At 36.9% G+C, this 14,747-nt stretch overlaps 2 protein-coding genes across 2 annotated transcripts; one reads left to right on the forward strand and one right to left on the reverse strand.

Moving 5' to 3' along the window:
- Positions 1-5,478: 5,478 nt before the first annotated feature.
- LOC136799627 (uncharacterized) lies at positions 5,479-10,429 on the reverse strand. Its single transcript, XM_067056349.1, has 5 exons — positions 10,182-10,429; positions 9,735-9,931; positions 8,554-9,507; positions 6,089-8,520; positions 5,479-5,556 (listed from the first exon to the last, which is right to left on the reverse strand). The coding sequence occupies exons 1-5, from the start codon at positions 10,427-10,429 to the stop codon at positions 5,479-5,481; spliced, it is 3,909 nt and encodes a 1,302-aa protein (XP_066912450.1).
- Positions 10,430-13,839: 3,410 nt separating this feature from the next.
- LOC136799628 (circumsporozoite protein-like) lies at positions 13,840-14,334 on the forward strand. The gene has a single exon (XM_067056351.1). The coding sequence runs from the start codon at positions 13,840-13,842 to the stop codon at positions 14,332-14,334; it is 495 nt and encodes a 164-aa protein (XP_066912452.1).
- Positions 14,335-14,747: the final 413 nt, after the last annotated feature.

Genomic DNA, 14,747 nt, shown 5'->3' on the forward strand with positions numbered 1-14,747 from the left:
AGGTTCTTTTATCTTATGTAATGTTCTAAAGATTTATCTTGAGCTTGAGATTATGCCTTAGGGTCGAGTTGAGAGTCGAATTGAAACGTCAAATAAATTTTGAAAAAATAATCTTCTGTTCTATTCTTTTTGATTATCTTTAGAGCTTTTACTTTGATGTTGTTTTATTTGGAGACAACTAACATTTTTGCTTTGTTTTTTTTTTAAGAAAAAAGGAAGATTCTTCCTTCATGTTATTTGTTATCATTAGGACCTACTTTATCTTTTGTTATTATTATTTGTTTTATATTACTTTAAGAGAACTAATTTTTCCGGTTCAGTACTGATCAGCAAAAACAAATATGATTTCGCAAAATCAACTTTTACTTTGTCGGGAACTTATTTTCGGAGTTACTTTATTCAGATTAATTTTTGCAAAATCATTTGGGATCGCTCATACGCGAAATTAAATCCGCGCGAAATTTTTAAAATTGTATTTTGTGCCCAAAAAGCCAGTCAAAACTGTCCATTTGTGGCAAAAAATTTTATTTCAGCTATTTTCAGCTGCTTTCAGGCTCATTCGCGAAATTTTTGAAAAATTTAACTCGCGAAATTAAATCCAAAAAATTTCGCGAATTTTTAACCTCGCAAAATTTTTCCGAATAAAGTAGTCCCCGGGTTCCTTCTTGAGGTATTTTTTAAAAGGTTTTACATTATTTTACATTAATTAACTTATCTTACTTTTTCTTTTTTATTAAAAGAAAGATTTTCCTTTATCTTATTTTTTCTTTGTGTCCCCCCTTCGCTTGTTAATTTTTCGACTTTTGAAATAAGATATCCATCCCTTCCTGTTTATTTTCACTTTTTATCCGGCACCTGAGAGTACATGTAATAAAATGCATATTCGAATATAATTGAACGAGCCATTCCACTTTAAAAAAAAAATTTGCCCAAATTTTGTTCGTATTTTAATACGAAAGAGTTATGTTTGTTTATATTGTTTAGGAGCTTTTATATATCTATTTATGAACAGGTTTTTATATTTTTAATAAAAAGATACTTTGTAAACTTAGATGTCGTTCGTCTCTTCCTTTTTAAATTCCTGCAGAGCCGTTCTTATAAAAAATGCACAAGATAATTGATTTGATTCTTTGAGTTATTTTACTTGTTACTGAGAGTTGTCTTGCAAACTAAACAAAAATACATTTATTTCGAACATCCCAATTGAAGTAACCTGGATCCATAACTATTTTTTCCCACTTCACAAAGCTCATATGAGAATAGAATGGTATTGAAAAACTTTCAAGTCTTCCTATTTAAAGCTGAACGTTCTATATTTTTATAAAAAAGATGCACGATTATCTCCGTTCAAACGTCGTATTCTTATAAAAAATTTTGACAAGTGTATCACGGCCTTTAGAAAAAAAAACTTTTAACATACACAGAAAAGAGAAAAATAAAAATATAATTTTTTTTAATCTGGTCTGCAGTCTTCAAGTCGAAATGATATACACGTTTTTTTTTTATAAGGAACACGTTTATAAGGAACTCTAGGCTGAAAATGGTTCAAAAAATAAGGAATTGTTAAGGAACTGCTCAGGCTGAGAATAAGTGCATTTGAAAATAATGTACCTTATTGTGACTAATTTGATCAAATTTTGATCTTTCAAGGGGCAAAAAGTTCAAAATTTCCTATGTAGTAAGGAACTCGATAAGGAACTTTGAGACTGAAATTCTCTGTAAAAATAAGGAACTCCAGGCTCAGAGCAAAGTTAAGGTTCCTTATAAAAAAAAAACGTGTATCTGGTCTGGCAATTATTCCGTTTTAACCTGTAACCTGAAACCTGTAACCTGAAACCTGCGTTTCGAACTAGCCGCTTTGAAACCCTAAAAGTATACTTTAGGTCTGTTTGCAATGTACTTAATATGTACCTCATATTGGTAAGGGTATCAAAACATTTTACAATTTGTTTTCGCAAGAAAGATCTTTCAGCTCCCTGATTGAGCATGCGTTTGAATAGTTCTGAAATTCAGAACATCTTCAAGAAAGAAGAAGAGTACATCTAGCAATGCGTAGGACCTCAGAATTATAAGAACTGTAAAATATAATGGATTGTAAGTTACTATCTTTATGTGGCATTCTCAAAATGAAAAAGGGAAAGGCGTTTCTTTTGTCAAACAATTTATTGCGAAAGATGTTTTTTCAATGCTTACGTATATCTTATCAAGATCCAAAAACGTTGCATGAATTTATAACACGAGAATATATCATCTCTATCATTAATAGTGCAAAAAATATATAGCAGTATGCATAGCTAGGGCGGTCGGAAGACGCGATTTTCGAACGCGAAAAAAATGGCGCGGACGAAAAAGAGACAAAAAAAAGGTTTAGGAAGAAAAATCTCAACAAAGAAAACGTATTTTTAGATGCTTTTTTTTCAATATCAAGAGAAATCATTCACCTTTACAATGCAAAAAAACCGTAGGTCTTCAGCCATCTTTGTTTTTTCGCAACAATCGATTTTGTCGAGTCAGCTGGTTTTCTGCGGTTGCGTTAAATTACGGCACCAGGATTTTAAAAACAACAGCAGTTACATTTCTTATATTTCCCTGAGATATATTCGGTCCCGTAACTTGCGGTTTTTTGGAAACGAAAGAGGAATGACTCAGCGATCTTTTGATACCTGGCGTTTGATGGGCTTCGAAGTACTTCTGCTACAAATTGGAAAAGAAGATTTTCATACTTCCGCCTGGCATCAAAATAAAGGTTAGAGCTTCCTCTTTCACATAGTGAAAAGATTTTTGACTAATTTCAAACACATCCTTGGGAAATTCAAGATTTGTACTAGCTGGTAAGTGATTTTTTCGAGCAGCCGAAATTTTTTCGGTTCAATCATTACGCAATCGATCTACTTTTTTCGCCATCTGATTGGTTTAAAAACGTCAAAAAATGGCGTCTTTAAATAAAAACAACTTTTTTTCAAAGGGAGATCTTAAAAAGATTGTGTATGAAAAAGAATTACCAACAACTTGGAATAAAGACAATAAGATAACTTATCAAGTCCTATCAGAAATTTTTTCATTTTTTGAAGAGAACTCACTAACTGTAGAAGTAAATTTAGTCCCTGTTTTAATTTTTTTGTGCAACAAAGATGTTGCACCAATCGTCAGAAAGCCTGTTTCAAACTTTCGTAAGAAAATGTTAAATTTCATTTCTAAAAATAGTCACTCCCTTGACAATCATGTCTTAGAACTTTATGAACATGAAAATGTATCGAATGAAATAGGTCCAATGTGTAGTGTGCTTGGTCTGACCACTGAGTGTATTGATAGAAACGACTATTCTTCTTTAAAGAATGCAATGAATAAAATTCAAAAGAAAGATCAGATAGCCTTAATAACAAATGGAATACTTTTAGAGTTGAAGTCCTATTATCTGGGCAATATTCATTCAACATGGATCAATTTCCATCAATGTATAATTCCTCTTTTTCCTGAATGTGCCGATTCTATTGACAGATTTAGGAAGTATGTTGAAAAACTGAGTAACAAGAGAAAAACTTTACGTGGTGACAAGTTAAAAAAATTTTAAACGTGCCTTTTTGTTTACCTCTTCCTGCTCAGAGCTCACACGATACCAGCAAAAATGAAAACAGACATTACAATTGTAATTGATCCTAAAGAATTTGAGATGTCAATGACATCTCTACTTGAAAAAATTAATGATTTGGAATCAGAAATCTTTATATTACGTGAAAGCTTGCAGGAAGAGAGTAAGGATAAGCTCAAATTTTCAAATAAACTAAAATCCCTACAAAAAGAAAGCGAGAAAACTTTGTCAGACCTTAACAAAGCACTATCAAAGTTGTCTCATTTATCAACACGTAATGTTAACAAACGTATTAAACGCCAAAAGAATAAAGTCGAATATCTAAGTGAGGAGATATCTGAAAAAGATTAGATTTTGAGTTCTCTTGAGAGTTCTCTTTCAACAACAATATCAGAAAATGATAAGTATGTACAGACAATCACAGAAAAATTAAAAAAAATCATTAGAAAAATCTACAAAATATCGAAGGAGAGGTTATCGCTGGAAACGTAAGCTTGATAAGTATGAAAAAATTAATGAAACTGATGAGAATGGTTTTCAGTGCCACACAAAAAATCTTAAATCTGAAATTAAAAATCTTAAGGATGAAATTAAGTATTTGGAAAATGAGAAAAACATAGTTGAAGATGAACTTCAAGACTTCATGGAAAACAAGGAAATTAAGGTTTTTCAAAATGGGCGCTATAAAAGTGAAATCAGGGCAGTTTACGAAGATCTTTTATGTATGGGTGTGAGCACGGGTAAGGTTAAGGATGTCATTAAGACTGTCTTAAAAAACATTGCAAAACGTGAGGCTCCTGTTTTGCCAAGTCAAACCTTTGCAAAAGGGATGCTTCTTGAGGCTCGCTGCCTTGCTCACCAACATTTGGTGCATGAATTGTCTGGAGAAAAGATTTCTGAAAGTGAAAGCCCTGCAAGTTTTTCTGATTTAAATACTCTTCACTCTGACGGCACTTCAAAAAAAGGTCGGTCTCATTTAACATATGACATCACCACAAAAAGTGGAAAAACCTTAAATGCAGGCCTTCGAGAGACTTCATCTGGGGATGCTGAAATGCAATTAAAAGTCCTTCAAAATATTCTTGACGATTTATCTAAAAAGTCCTCTGATAAATCTTTCAGCAATAAGGTGTTTGGCTCGATAAAAAATCTTATGAGTGACCGCTGCAGCACACAAAAAAAATTTAACACCCTCTTTCAGCAGTACCGAGCCACTGTTTTACCACAAATTAAGGAGGGATGGGAAACTCTATCAGATAAAGAAAAGTCAAAACTTAAGAATATTAATGAATTTTTTTGTGGGCTCCATTATTTGGTGGGACTTGCAGATCAAGCTGAAGCCACGTTGAAAGTTTGGGAGGGTTTACTTTATGATAAAGACAAAAAAATAGGGTCCCTTGCACATGGTGGCTATTCGAATGGAGAATCAGGATGTGTGCGTACTATTAGGACAGTGTGCAAATCTGTACAAGAAAGGGGTTGTGACAAAAGCGGACGTATGGTTCAATTTTCCACCTTTTTAAAAAGTGAGCACAACATTGATGAAATTCCTCTTTACCCATTTTTGGGTAATAGATTTAATATCATATTTTTGAACGCAGCTGGGGTATTCCATCTACATTCGCTACTTCAAGCTTTTTTTTCTGAATTCTATGATGAGAATAGGCTTTTAACAGCTGTCTATCATGACTTGAATGTTTTAGCTTATAAGGTGAGTTGTAGAGCTCTAGGCCTGATACATAAAAAGGTGACAGGTCCTTTTTGGCGACAGATGGTGGAATCTAAAACTGCTCTGAACATGTCAAAGAATTACCAAAAAATGGTCGAAAAATTTGAAGAATGGAGTGTTGATTCGTCTAATTTTTTATTCGGTTCAGATTGTCTCTTTCCTAAACACCTTCACAAGGATGCTGTTTTGGTGAAGACGAAGTCTTTGAAATAAATGCGGTTGACACATATATTTTAAGCTAGAAAAAGAAAAACACAAACTAATTTAGAACTATATACAAACTCGAAAGCTTAAGCTAAGATAAATCTCGATAAATCTCGATAGATCAAAAATATACAAATGTACAATACAAAACTATACTTACAAATTTCGTCACATATATTCACGATTGAATGCCAAAACAAATGCACGATATGCAAAAGTCCCAACGAAACTCAAAATATTTCTATATGTTAATAAATTCGAGAACGATTTTCTCTGACACGTCTCATCTCAACAAGTTTCTCAAGTGAAGTGCAAAAAAAGGCGATGGAAAAAACCTATACAGTAAAAAACTAATTAAAAATAGACAAAAGACTCACGATACAATACACATGACGATACGCACAACACATAACACTAAAATGCTAATTACCCAACGCAACATCTTTAATTAGCCAAAACACTCCCCGGCAGAATTTGGGACCGTTCTTAATCGGCACCTTCCAATAAGTAACATTTAGCCGCCGGGGGTGGACGCCGTTTTTTGTTTTTAAAACTACTTTTCTCACGATACCATCGTTTCCTGGAAATGTTTTCATTATTCTTCCAATTGGCCATTTCTGTCTCTCGACCGTATTATCAATATAAACAACGACGTCATTTACGCGTAACGTGCGGGTGTTTTCGAACCACTTGAGACGTTTCGTAAGTTGAGGTAGATAATTACTCAACCAAAGCTGCCAAAATTTCGAGGTTGCAGCCTGCACTTTTCGCCACTTTTTTCTAACTCTTAACTCATATTCCGGTACAATCTCTTCAGGAACGGATACCTGACCGGTTAAAAAATGACTTGGTGTGATGACGTCAATATCATCTGGATCATCAGTTGTTGAGGTGAGTGGGCGACTGTTCATGAAAGATTCGACCTCCACAAGGAATGTTCTTAAGCATTCTTCGTCGAACAATTTCTCAGTAATAACCGTTTTCAAACACTTTTTGGCAATTTTAACCATGGATTCGTATATGCCTCCCATCCATGGAGAAGCAGGTGGTAATAATTTCCATTCGATCGACCAATTCGAGAGGGAATTCAAAAGCTTGTGATCATTCAAAACGTTGATCGCTCCAACGAAATTCGTACCATTATCGCTGATCATCTTCTTTGGTTTGCCTCTTCTAGCTATGAAACGTCGAAAAGCTAGGAGGAAGCAATCAGTGGTTAGATCGTGTACAAGCTCAAGGTGGACAGCCCTTGTCGTCAGGCATGTCATTAGGGATACCCATCGTTTGGCGGTTGCAGCGTTCGAACGTTTAGCGTAGCGATTGAGTTTAATGATCATCGGGCCAAAGTAGTCGACACCACAATACGTAAATGGATGTTCGTTCGTTGCCAGACGTTCTTTTGGAATATCGCTCATCATTGGGAATTTTGTCGTCGCTCGGATGATCTTACACGCACTGCAGTTTCTAATTATAGTTCTTACAAATTTTTTGCCTGATATCAACCAAAATTGATTTCGAAGGATTGCAAGTGTTGCTTCACGTCCACAGTGGAAGTTTGATTCGTGGAAATGCAGTGTAAGGATTCTCGCGATGGGATGTTTGCTGCAGATGACGATTTGATGTTTACGAGTGTAGTCGACTTTTGCATGCTTGATACGACCACCAACACGAAGGATGCCATCATCATCTACGAACGGTTTGAGTTGAAGAAGTTTTTTGCTCTTCATAGCAGTTGTTTCGTCTGTGAATGATTCTCTTTGTGCGATTTGGATGATGACCTTCTCAGCTTCTTCTAATTCGTTTGATGTAAGAATCTTCCAATTGATTGGTTGCGTCTTTGATTTTCGAAAATTGCGTTTGATCTTCAACAGCCATGCGACCTGACGTTTGAGCTTCGACCAAGATGAATAGTGATCCCACTTGATAATGTCGCTTCTTTCGTTCGTCTTGTCGTTGGTTGTGACTTCATTGGTTGTTGTCATCTTGTTTGTGATGATGTCATTTGACGTAGCTGAAACAGTAGAAGACAGAAGGGCCAGAACATCGTTGGCTCTAATGTCTCCTTTTTCATGAAGAATTGGAGGTCCATTGAACCAGCGATGTCCAGCAGAGGTAAGTTTAAATGGTGATACGTACCTCGTGCAGTCATCTGCTGGATTGTCGTCTCCAGAGATGAACTGCCAATCTTTAAGGTCGCTGTTGGTTCTAACTTCATTCAATCTGTTCATCACGTACTTGGAGAAGGTTGTTGATTTGTTCTTGATGCATTTAAGAGTGCATTCAGAGTCTGCCCAGAATGTTGTTGATACGATCTCGAACTTGGTTTCTTTCAGAATGGTTGTTTTCATGCGACTTCCAATAACTGCACCTTGTAACTCCAATGCTGGCGTAGTAGTTGATTCCGTTTCGGTCTTTTTGAGTGGAGCAAGTCTTGATTTCGACATAACCAATGAACACTGAACTGACTCTGGAGTTACGAAACGTAAGTAGGCTACTGCACCATAAGCGTCATCAGAACCGTCAACGAATACATGTAATTCTGGTGCGTTATGAACTTCTGGCTGATAACCACACCATCTTGGCACTGTAACACCATCAAGCTGTTTGATCTTGGCTTTCCAGTCAAACCATCTCTTTTTCAAGTCGAGTGGTAATGGCTCATCCCAATCGAATTTACGTTTCCAAAGCTGTTGGACAATAAGCTTTGATTCTAGGACGACTGGTGTGAGAAATGGATCGAAGATGGTTCCAATTTGGGAGAGGATTCGTCTCTTTGTTGGCTCACAATCAATCAGGTTCACGGTGAAGATAAATGAGTCTTGATTCGGATCCCAGAGGAGACCAAGTGTTTTCTGTCGAGGAACTTGCTTGTTGATGTCGATAATTTTAGGAGATATCTTTTCGGCTGGCAGATGTCTTATCAGTTCAATCTCGTTTGATGACCATTTCGTAAGGTTGAAACCACGTGTTGATAAAACACAGTTGAGTTGTGTGGCTTCTGAGATGAGTTGTTAAATGGTGTAGAACGAACCAAGGTAATCGTCAACGTAGAAATTACGGAGGATTTCATCACGGATGCTTTCGATGTCTGTCTCCTCAGCACACGACCTGAGAGCGAAATTTGCGATACAGGGTGAATCTTTCTTTCCGAACACGTGAAACAACAATATACAATCTTTAACCTCCCCACCAGGATCAAAGCGATATAGGAATCTCAAGGTGTCACTGTCTTTCGGTGATACCTTGACTTGGTTGAACATTTTCTCAATATCTGCTGTTGCTGCAAAGCGACCAGCTCGAAAACGATGCAGCACGGCCACTAAGCTGTTCAGCAGGTCTGGTCCAGCAAGAAGTTTGTCATTCAGAGATGTCCCTTTGAATTTTGCAGCAGCATCGAATACGACACGAACTTTTCCAGGTTTGTTGGGATGTGTCACTCCATGATGTGGTATGTAATTGGTAACGTCAGATCGAGATTTGACTTCAGAATCGGTTAGAATACGAGCATGACCAAGATCGATGAATTCTCGAATAGCAGTGTCGTACATACGAGCAAGTGTTGTGTCCTTGGCAAGCCTTTTTTCTAACGAGTTGAGTCTCTGCATTGCGTAATCTCTATTGAAAGGCATTTTTGGATGGTCTTCTTTCCAAAGTAGATCAACTTCCATACGATTGTCGATGATTTTGGATGTCTGTTCCAGCTTCTCGAGGGCTCGCTGGTCGATAGGTGCAAGATTGCTCTTGTGCCAGTCTGGTAGAGTACCGTAAGATTCCATCTGCCAAAAACGTTCGATTTTGTCGGAAATCTCGTCTTTCGATCTCTTCAAAAAATTGCTGGTGACGATTAGCGAAGTGAAAGCTTTTCCACCGAACAACATCCAGCCGAGCTTTGTCTTGACTGCCGATGGTTGATTTCTTGTACCAGTGACTGATTGTTCTTGCACGAGAAGATATGATAAGTCAGCGCCAATGAGGATTGTGACGTCTGAATCATGAGGTGTTGGAAATGTAATGTCTTTCAGGTGTTGAAATTCTGTTTTCACTTTATTGATGTCGTACCTATTTACTGGTACGTCAAGGTTCTCAATTACCCAAACGTTGTCGAGTTTCTCTTTGGTTTTGTTGTCGTGTGATTCAAGATTGAAGCAGACTTTGATTGCAGACTTGTCTCCTTTGATAATACGTTCGACATTCGAAGAGTTTCTTTCTTACCGGATAGGTGTAGAGCCTCGGCGGTATCAGCACGAATCAAGGTACTATCAGATCCAGAGTCGAGGACTGCATTGGTTTTGATGCTGTATTTACCATTTGATAATACGACAGGGACAATTTGAAGGAAGGTCTGGTTGGTAGTAGAACATTGCATACTTTTTGCTGATCCAGGAGTATCAGTAGTAGTGGCTGTATCTCTGTGAAGCAAAGTGTGATGTTTTTTACCACATCCGTCCTTGGTACATGTAAATTTGGATGGACACTCTTTAATGATATGATTGTTAGAGAGACAGTTGAAACAAAGTCCTTTTTCTCTCACGATTTTCTGTCGATCGTCTGTAGATGCATTGAGGATCTTTGGACATTTTGATATTTTGTGGTCTTTGGAGCACAACCAGCATTTGAATTGCCTACCGACGAAATTGTTTCGAATTTTTGGGTTTCTACTTTCTTTGTCTTTCGGTGACTTCGACGTTTTTTTCATCACTGATGATCATGGCAATGGGATTGAACAACTCTTTGACGATACATTCGAGCCAGTTGACAAATACGTAGAGGTCAGTCAATTTGGGTTGATCGTTACCATATCTATTAAAGAATCGGAACTTGTGTTGTATTGGAATGATAGATACTGCTTTGGCGACGGTTTCTGGATTGTTGTAGCTACTGTTGCCAATGGATTCGAACCATGCCATTGCTGTCTTCAACTGTTGCCCAGTGGGCACACAACGTCTTTAGGACGTCTGAGCGACGTCCGTTATTCGTCCTTTCGTCTCTTTCCCGTCGCGGTCTTTAAAAGACGTCGCTGAGACGTCAATTATAGACGGTCTTAGTACGACGTCTTACCGACGTCCAGCAATGGTCCACTATAGACGATCGGAAAAAGTAAATTCGAAGTCAAAAGACTTGTTTTTCAATTAGATTTGCGGGTGTTATATATTATTTGAGTTATTCTTTTTGAATAAAGTTATACTTTTTCTCTAAGTCAAATCATAAAAATAAATTAAATGAAATAGGTTGACAAGATTCATACGTTCTTTTTGTATCTATTATTTTTTTAGAGAAAGTATTTTTGTGTTTTTCCTTTAAACACAACCCCCGTCCAATTCACGATCGTCAGTTTCCGACGTCGTCGAATAACAAAATCACAGCGCCGGGGAAGTCTGGGGCGAGAATATATAGACGGGGTTTTTGTAAATCCATTTTTGGCAAATTTATGAATTGGGAAGTAGTAAAAACAGCATAATTAAAAATAACTTTTGTTAAAAAGTTGTAATGAAATGATAAAAAATTAGTAAACATACAGAGTTAAAGCAATTAAGTTACTTTTTGTCATTAAACTTATTTTTATTAACCCCCGGTTATGTTTTCTTCCGGCGCCAATTTTTCGACAGAGACTTTTTATGAACAAAGAATTTGTCGACGGCAATTGACTTTGAATTGGAAAATCACGACAACAACACTGAACACTCAAGCTATCAAGGTAAATTTTTTCTTAGAATATAACTCTGTACTTTCACTTTCTTTCTCTCCTTTTGCTTGGAGTTGAACTTTTCATTTAGTATTTTATACTGGGATTTATTGGTTTTGACTTATAGATTTTGGAATGGAGAAACTGCTTTTTTAATGGATGGAATTAGATTATCCATTGTTGGTGTACTGGCTATTACACACCCAAACTTTTTATCCTGTATGCTGATAAACAACCTTAATGCCTTTGGGAGACACTTGACACTTGAGGTAATAGATCAGTGCATTAAATTTCCCTGACTTGAGAAAGACTTTAAAGGTTGTTTTGATTCTTTTCCCAACCCTCTGCCAGTCAGTTTGATTACATATTCTCAATTTGAATAGTTGAAGGTTTCATATATATTGTTGCTCAATCGATTAAGGCAGGATTGATTGGTAATTGGTGTTGGACCGATTTGATTTGTGTTTGGCTGGCTCCACTATTTTGACCAGACGTAATTAATCGAACCAATCAAACGTTTGTCAAACTTAATCGAACTTTGTTGTCCAATTAAATTAATGCTTGACTATATATAAGTTCGGTTGTCAAACTTTGATTGAATACTCACAAATTTTCTAAACTATAAACAATAAAGTTCAATTAAAAGACCAACCTTAATCAAACTTAATCAAACTTAATTTAATCAATCGATTAACTATCGATTAGATATCGATTTTAATAGATAATCGATTGATTAGTAACGTCTGGCTCAATGCGAGCGAGCACAAAAAGGTTTTCAGTGATCCTTGGAATAAGATTACGTAATCGGTGCCAAATTGTTTTTGTCTGAAAGTGGCGACCAAATAGGAGGCCACTATTTTCAGGGTGTTCTCGACAGTCTTTCTCCCCCTGCTTGCATGGAGTGGATAGCAGAATTTAAAAATCAGACTTCATATTTGTTTCCTAAAAGAAGATTACGTTGTGCGCTTAGTACTTAGAAAAGATTTGTTGAACATTTCTTCTTGTTGAACGGAGCTTTTTGTCAAATTTGTCAAACATTTTTTGTTGACGAACTTTGTGGAACTTAATCGAATACTCACAATTTTAGCAACTTTTGTTGTTCGATTTAGTTCAACAAAGTTCAATTAGTTCAGTTATCAAAATTCAGAAGATAATGGAAGTCATGCAATTTCTATTACTTTAGTAGCAGAAAACTTTTTTATGTTGATGTTCAGACTGATTGAAAGGAGAGAAGTGGCCATAGAAAAGCAATTTTGTTTTATATGATTTTGTCAACCCCTTGCCCTCTGTTACACTCTTATTTCCTTCATTTTTGTATTTTTCTTTTCTAGCAAAATTATAATAAATAAATGGATGAAGAGATGAACCTCCCCCCTCCACCTTCGCCAGCATCAACTGTCGCTTACGTAAGAGTTGAATCTTTAAAAATTCACTTTGATTATGGTAATAATCGATTGTTAACACAATGTGTATTCTATTGTTCTATATCGTGAAAATCAAGTTTTTAGTCAAATTTATAGCTTGTCGCAACGTAAAATTTTGACAGGTCATATGACACAACTTTTAATTATCCAATCAGTTCCTTAACAATGGTTGACAGTTGTATTGCAAGGCTACAATATTCTTTCTTATAAGTGGTTGTTTTGTAGTTTTTCAGACTTTTCTGTACAATATAGCTTCACTGTATTTATCTTTTTTTATCAGGGTTTAGATAATGATGAAGACCCGGGGGGGGTACTAGGATTGATGGGTGTCGGGTATGTGCGTGCCAGACCTCTGGACCCTTACCCTTAGAGAGACTGAATTTTGGTGAAAAGGTGACCCTTAGAGAGACTCAGTGTAGAAAAAACCAACCCTTAGAGAGACTTTTTCACAAAAAATTTCTATAATGGGCCAAAGAAATTCGATTTTTAAAAGAATTTCTCCAATTTTCGAAAAATTTCTCTAATTTTTGAAAAATTTTCTCACTTTTTTTAAAAGTGTTCTCAATTTTTTGACTTTTCACTTTTCTTTGACCCGAGTTTGTGAAAAAACCGACCCTTAGAGAGACTGATTTTGACTTTTGTTGTTTTGGTAACCCTTAGAGAGACTTTGGGAGGGTGAAAAACCCTACCCTTAAGGCACGCACATACCCAGCACCCATTTTTGCCTAAGTACCCCCCCCCCCCGGGGATGAAGAAGGTGGGGTAACAGCGGAGCACGTCGTGGTCATCGTCCAAGATACCGAACAGGTGTCGGAGGACGATGACCTCACTCAATCACTCGATGGAAGTTTTGAAGAACCAGCTCAGCAGATTAATCAAGTAGTCAATCATATTTTAGAGATTGGGCAAGAGGATGAACAGCTTTTACAGAATCAAGGAGTTGTTAATGGTGTTAATCAAGAACTAGAATTGAATCAGGAACCAGAATTGAATCAGGAACTAGAATTGAATCAGGAACCAGAATTGAATCAGGAACTAGAATTGAATCAGGAACTAGAATTGAATCAGGAACTAGAATTGAATCAGGAACTAGAATTGAATCAGGAACTAGAATTGAATCAGGAACTAGAATTGAATCAGGAACCAGAATTGAATCAGGAACCAGAATTGAATCTACTAAATCAGGTTCAAGGAATAGTTAATGGTGGAAATGGTAACGGACAAGGCGGTGGAAACGGTAACGGACGAGGCGGTGGAAACGGTAACGGACGAGGCGGTGGAAACGGTAACGGACGAGGCGGTGGAAACGGTAACGGACGAGGCGGTGGAAAACGGTAACGGACGAGGCGGTGGAAACGGTAACGGACGAGGCGGTGGAAACGGTAACGCACGAGGCGGTGGAAACGGTAACGCAAGAGGCGATGGAAACGGTCCTGCACGAGGTCGTGGTAACGGTCCTGCACGAGGTCGTGGTAACGGTCCTGCACGAGGTCGTGGTAACGGTCCTGCACGAGGTCGTGGTAACGGTCCTGCACGAGGTCGTGGTAACGGTCATGCACAGGGTATTGCATGGGGCGGTGGTAATGGATATAATTATCGTGGACGTGGGGGGTTCCACCCATACCACCAACAACAAGCCCAACAACAGTTAAGCCCAGTTCAAATGGTGCACTTATTATTGACGACCATCAATAACTTCTTTTAAAGATTAAACTTTTTCAGAATGGATTTGTCACATGTTACTCCTTTGTATTTTTGTATTTTTTTTGCTACCTGAAAAAAAAATTGTAAGCCGTTAAATACTGTGATATCATTTAATTTCTCACATTTTTGTTCGATTACCTCTTTCTGCATCTTATTTTAGAGCAACAATTCAAATGAATAATTTAGAACATTTCGGACAGAAACATAAAACCTTTCCTTTTCATTAGGATAATTTTAAGTTTTGAAAAACATCATACTTGAGTGGTTGTGCTGCATAAAGCGTACCTTAAGTGGATTAATTTTAGCGAGGATTTAATTTGGCAAATTTTGTCCGAATTTGCCCAAATTTAGCCCATGCCAATATTAATCCACTTAAGGTAAATGGTTTGTGTTTGTATTGATGTTAATTATCAA

The sequence above is a fragment of the Clytia hemisphaerica genome, unplaced genomic scaffold, assembly GCF_902728285.1.
Source record: "Clytia hemisphaerica strain Z4C2 unplaced genomic scaffold, Clytia hemisphaerica genome assembly, whole genome shotgun sequence".
In the NCBI taxonomy this organism is placed as follows: Eukaryota; Metazoa; Cnidaria; class Hydrozoa; order Leptothecata; family Clytiidae; genus Clytia; species Clytia hemisphaerica.